The sequence below is a fragment of the Pyxicephalus adspersus genome, chromosome 2, assembly GCF_032062135.1.
Source record: "Pyxicephalus adspersus chromosome 2, UCB_Pads_2.0, whole genome shotgun sequence".
In the NCBI taxonomy this organism is placed as follows: Eukaryota; Metazoa; Chordata; class Amphibia; order Anura; family Pyxicephalidae; genus Pyxicephalus; species Pyxicephalus adspersus.
The window spans coordinates 6,093,842-6,099,974 of record NC_092859.1 but is presented as its reverse complement, the minus strand read 5'-3'; the positions used below and the strand labels follow the sequence as shown (position 1 = coordinate 6,099,974).

General features: G+C 42.9%; 1 protein-coding gene across 1 annotated transcript in view; it reads left to right on the top strand.

Moving 5' to 3' along the window:
- Positions 1 to 6,133, top strand: part of DNAH2 (dynein axonemal heavy chain 2) — a 112,617-nt gene that overhangs the window by 42,444 nt on the left and 64,040 nt on the right. The window contains exons 12-14 of the mRNA XM_072399329.1: positions 2,337 to 2,466; positions 3,402 to 3,584; positions 5,889 to 6,103. Of these exons, the coding sequence (XP_072255430.1) occupies positions 2,337 to 2,466; positions 3,402 to 3,584; positions 5,889 to 6,103 (528 nt within the window). The remainder of the gene's footprint in view (positions 1 to 2,336; positions 2,467 to 3,401; positions 3,585 to 5,888; positions 6,104 to 6,133) is intronic.

Here is a 6,133-nt window from a genome sequence, read left to right as displayed (position 1 = left end):
AGTTATGCTTTACTGTTCAATGGTTTAGTACAACCTACCACTGTAATTAAACCTACCTACCTAATAAAACAGACATGCAGGGCTATTCTTCTCAGCTTTTTAGCTATGGTCCATGACTGCTCAACAATTCTTAGCAATCTCTCAGTGATTCTTCATAGCTATTCATCAACTCCTCCCCCTAGTTAGCTCAGGAACCAGAATATTATTGGCTGCTCAACAACTATCCCCACCTAGTTATCTGCAGCTCATCAGGTATTCTCTTCCATTAATTATCCTCTACCTCAACCTGATCAGGTATTCCCTCCTATTACTCATCTTCTACCTCAGCCTTCCTTGACCTTTTTAACATGCGTAAACCTTGAGATAGCTTTCAGGGTTTAGGGGAACCCCAGCTATATTTACTATATCTCAGTGTTCAACCCAGACATTTTTTTAAGCTGGGTGAGAAGAAATTGTAGGTGGGTGGTGGCACCCGTATTGTGACCAACTCATCAGTAACCACCCAAAAAAAGCCGGGTGGTTGCTGAAAAGTGCTGAATGGTACACCCAGCTAAAAGAGGCTGGGGAGAACACTGTATCTGAAGCTCGCAGTATGTTAGCATCATGGTCATTGGGAAGAATACCTTTTTCATTGCTGGCCATTGGGAAATATGACACCCCTACAGATAGCCAACAGGACTATTGGTGTCACTCCCAAGGTTCCTGCCATGTTTAAAAGGTCAAGAAAGTCTGAGGTAGAGGATGATTAGTGGGGGAGAAAACTTGATGAGCTACAGATAACTAGGCAGGAATAGTTGTTGATCAGCCAAACAGTAAATAATAATCTGATTAGCTGGAGAAAATAATGACTAGGTGGAGGAGTTTTGAGTAGTTATGAAGACTTACTGAGAGGCCCAAATTGCTTAATGTTCAAGGAGCTCCTGGCAACCTCTAGACATAACATAGAGTTTCCCGAATCTCTGCTCCACACATCGTGGCAGTTTTTTGGTGCTCCAAAACTTACCCAGGTTCCTGGATAATTCTTTGTACCTTTTTAGAAACCCTCCCTAGATACCCTTAACTTTTTGGTCACCTCAAATACTCCCCAAGAACTCCCAGCTATTCAAGAACTCTCAAGTGTTCCTTAAAAAAATACCCAACACTTTCCATGTACTTATATACCTGGTTCGTTTCTCAGTCAATAACTCCTTACTTAACAATATTCCTACAGGCTTCAAATTTATCCCTCGACTCTTCTTACATACTCAACAACTGTCCTTAGCTGGTCAGCAACTCACCGTTTTTAACTCTTTTCAGAAAATAAACACACCCCCTCAGTTACCAAAACTCTCCCCCATGGGCCTGATTTAATAAAGCTTTCCAGGGCTGGAGATGATAAACATTCATCAGTGAAGCTGAGGGATCCACCTGGAATAGATTTGGTTATTTGAAGAAATCCATTCCAGGTTTGCTTACTTAGCACAGTTACTCAGCAAATCCCTGTAGCTATGTATTCTCCTCATTCTTTTGCTGCCATTAAAAATCAAAAAGTTTCCAACTTTCCAAAATTCTAAAAAAGTTTTCTCAGTTTCTCTGTGCAGTCCATAGCTAAACAACACTTCACTTAGATGCCCAGATCTATATTACTCATCATAGCATCTCACATCTACTAGGTAAAGTTGTGGTCCACCACTCAACCACTCTCCAACAACTACTTTCAACCATCGCCATCCAACACTCAACATATCCTAACTATTCCAGGTGGTTGCCATTCTTCTGTTCTGCAAATCCTGGTAATCCGGTTTGACCTCTGGTAACTGTTGCAAGATGGACATCTACCCTTATCTTTGGCCTTTTTGGGCACCCGTAGGTGTTTGTGGTTGACAATGTGGCATTCACTTTGGTTGCTTACAGGCCTATTGACTGGTACCAGTGGAGGCTACCTATCTCTACTTTGGAGTATCATAAAATTAGATATTATTCACCAGCAACAGGCACTTCTTAGAGTTTGTATCTAATGGTATCACTTGTTGTTCTGACTCATAAAGTCTTCATCGTTCTGTGAGCATACCAGATACTCAACCAAACAATATTTTTACTACTTTATTTCTCTAATTACTCTGCACCCTTCTGAGCTTTTCATGACTACTCCAAGCACCTGTCATCAGGTCATACACCTTTCCAGTTCTCCCCTGCCACCTAATGCTTTCTGCTTGCCCAACCTCGTTCCTGATGTGACTCCAAGAAACCATCCATCACAAGCTCAGCACTTTATTTCACTTTCTACATTGGCACTGTGTTCCATGTAATCATCCCAATAGTTATCAGTTCTACCTCCGCATCTTGTCTCCCTACAGATTTAGAGCCGGCGTGAAGGATTTGGAGGTGATGATGCAAAATCTAATCATGACGGCCTTCGAGACCGTGAGGAGCGTGGAGCAAGGTGTAGAACAGCTGGACGTCTTCCACCATTTGTCAACCAGAGAGGTAAAGTGCCACTAACAGAATGAGAGCTGCAAAAGTTTCTATGAGGGGTGTGGGGGCTCAGAGGGCAGCAGGAATGCTAAGAAGTTCAGGCACTGTAGATTTATAACTGGATGTAGAATAAGACAATAAGCTCCTGCTGTACCTACAGAAAATTTGGGTAAAATTGAAATGACAAATTTACCTGATATAACTGGACCCTGTACTTAAATGTTATCATGCAGCTCTGCAATAATAAACCTCAGGTAGAGAGCATATAATACATATATGTCCATGCATTTGTATCTCTGTCATTTCATTGTTGATTTTACACAATTGACTGTAGAGCCCAATTTTCTGAACTCATTTTTCTCAACTGCGATGGACCAGCCTTTCTCAACCTTTTTAACATAGAGTAACCATTGAAAAAACTTTCAGGTCTTTAGGGATCCCCTTCTCACAGTACATTAGTGTGGTGGTCAGTTTGAAGAATGTCTCTTACATTGCTGGCCAGGGGAAAGAATGTCACCCTTACAGATAGCCCAAAAGTTGGTGTCACTTGAGAGGTACAAATTGCTCGAGGAACCCCTAACAACCTCTGGAGAAGTCAGAGGATTCCACGGAACCCTGGTTGATAAACACTGCTCAAGAACATCATTGGGCAGAAATGGACACACCCAAATGGCTGCCATTGTTGTACAGCACACCTTATTGGCTGTCATCGGTGTACAGCACACCCAAATGGCTGCCATTGTTGTACAGCACACCTAAATGGCTGCCATTGTTGCCTTCCTTCTCTCAGTTTCACTACTTTATTACAAGGTGTACAGAAGGCTGATATCAAGTCAGATTTGGCTACTTATTCTAGTTGTATGTAAAATGAAAAATATTTAAAAGGTTTTTAATGAATATAACACACAATAAAATACTGACCTTTTGTTGTGTTTATTCTCCTCCAGGCCATCAAGCGAACATTTGACAAGAAGACGGTACAAGTGTATGAAATGTTTAAGAATGAGCTTGATCTGGTCAACAAAGAATTGGGCAGAAAAATTCCTACCGTGCCATCCCACATGTGTCGTTCCGCAGGCCAGGCACACTGGGCGCGGGCTCTAAAACGTCGTATTGATCGGCCAATGCAGGTGCGCCAAGTGTATGTCAGGAGCTCATATTAGTCTCTGTACAGAGAAGCTGACACTCTTATGTCCCTCCTAAAGTTGCACACTATCATTATACATTTATATAGCTCTGATAAATACCACAGTGCTGTACAGAGATCACTGAACCAGTTCTATCAGTCTCTGTAGAGAGGAGCTGACATTCTAATGTCCCCCACAGCTACACACTATTATTATACATGTATATAGCTCTGACATTCACCGCAGTGCTGTACAGAGAACACTGAGACAGTCCCATCAGTCTTTGTAGAGAGGAGCTGACACTCTAATGTCCCCCCACAGTCACACACTATTTTTATACATTTATATAGCTCTGACATATACCGTAGCGCTGTACAGGGAACACTAAGCCAGTCCCATCAGTCTCTGTACAGAGGAGCTGACACTCTAATGTCCCCCCACAGTCACACACTATTATTATACATTTATATAGCTCTGACATATACCGCAGTGCTGTACAGAGAACACTGAGCCAGTCCTATTCGTCTCTGTACAGAGGAGCTGACACTCTAATGTCCCCCCACAGTCACACACTATTATTATACATTTATTTAGCTCTGACATATACCTCAGTGCTGTACAGAGAACACTGAGACAGTAGGATCTATCTCTACACCAGAGAAGCTGACATTCTAAAGTCTCCTCATAGATACATTTTAACTACTGACTGTATTCCTCTGACAAGGAACTGTACAATCCAATATCCCTCCACAGTCACACACTTCTAATATAATTTTATAAAGCTCTGACCTATTCCGTAATGCTGTACAGAGAGTCACATCAATCTCTGCATCAGAGGAGCTGACACTCTAAAACCCCACACTTTTTGTATCAAAGCAGCAACATGGGAAAGAAGTCAATGTATACCTGAGTAATGGAGGAAATGTGGGGGTAGGACTGGCAACACTGTTTGGGATTTCAGTGCAACAAATGCACCATTGCCATCTCAAACAGGAAGTTAGGGGAACACTGGGTTTCTCACAGATCAACAGGTATTTTTCTGCACATTCAAGTTTTAATAAAATGCATGGGGGGAAATGTGCATGTTTAATTGCAAGCCAATGGGAGTGCAAGAGCACATGTAAAACCCAGCAGCCCACACGCTGTTTGTCATATACAATGGTTCCAGAGAATATACGGCAGACTTCCCAGTATTAATAATACAAGCGGAATCCTCAGGCCCGAGTGAGATTAGCATAGGCTCTTTGTAAAATGAAATTGACATTGACAGCAGATCTCTCCAGAGTCCGCAGCCAGCGACGTGTTCTGTGTGTACTCTGCTTGTACCGCACACAATGCTGTTCCTGGTGGTCCTTCTCATTACATTCTCTCATTTTACTGTCCGCCCTGTGGAGACCAGGCGGGAGCCGGGTGATCTATGCAAATCCAGAAACTCCATGGATCAGAGCCAGCAAACAAAGAGAATCTCATTGAGGACAGTAAATGTGGACAGAGGAGTAGGAGAGGGGCTTAGGGATGAGCCAAGCCTCAGAGAACTGGGGGTTGCGGGTTCAGGTTCCACCAGGGACACTGCTTGAGTTTATTAGTGACTGAGTATGCTCACTGAAGCACTATGGAATGTGTAAGAGCTATAATATTGAACGAAAACAGTCTGGATTCACACCTTTTAGTGCCTATTGACAAGAATTGAGCTTGTATGCTGCAGGGACTTATGTAAATGTCCCAGTGTTATTATTATTACATAGTAATATATAGCGCCAACATATTATTCAGAGCTGTACAAAGTCCACAGTCATGTCACTAGCTGTCTCTTAAAGGAGCTCACAATCTAATGTCCCTACCATAACCCTATGTCATTAATACAGTTCAAGGTCAATTTTGGGTGGAAGCCAAATAACCTAACTGCATGTTTTTAGAATCTGGGAGGAAACTGGAGTACAAGGAGAAAACCCACATAAACATGGGGGGAACCTGCAAACTCCATGCAGATAGTGTCCTGGGTGAGATTTGAACCTAGGACCCAGCGCTGCAAAGACCGTGCTGCTCAATGTTTTCTTCATATTCTGTAGAATATATAGCAGCCACCTGCCTACAGCTTCTTCCCACCTGCCTAAAAAAAATATATGGGGAGAATACGGTCACATACGGTGCTCATTTCCTTAATATGCATGAATCCTGATTTAAAAAACAAATGTAACTGACAAAGAGGTCGGATGAGAGCAGTAAACCAGTGCAGGCTCCTGCATGCAACTCACTGTCCTTGTTGTCACTTTTGACCTCTGACCTCTCATGGCCTTTACCATGTAGTGCCTGGCCAGTTGCCATTTCATGCCATGCATCGGTGCAGGCGAGGAGATTATTCAGGAATACCAGCAGCTGGCACAGAAACTAGACGAGCTGGTGAGGAAGATCTTCTCGGAATGGTCTCAGTCAGTGGACAAGCAAGCCATGAAACGCCTGGACATCCCGCTCATGGTGCGCAGCCACGAGAAGGTCGGAATGCTTGATGTGAACTTTGATAAGTAAGTACGAGATTGGAATTGGGGTCCTGG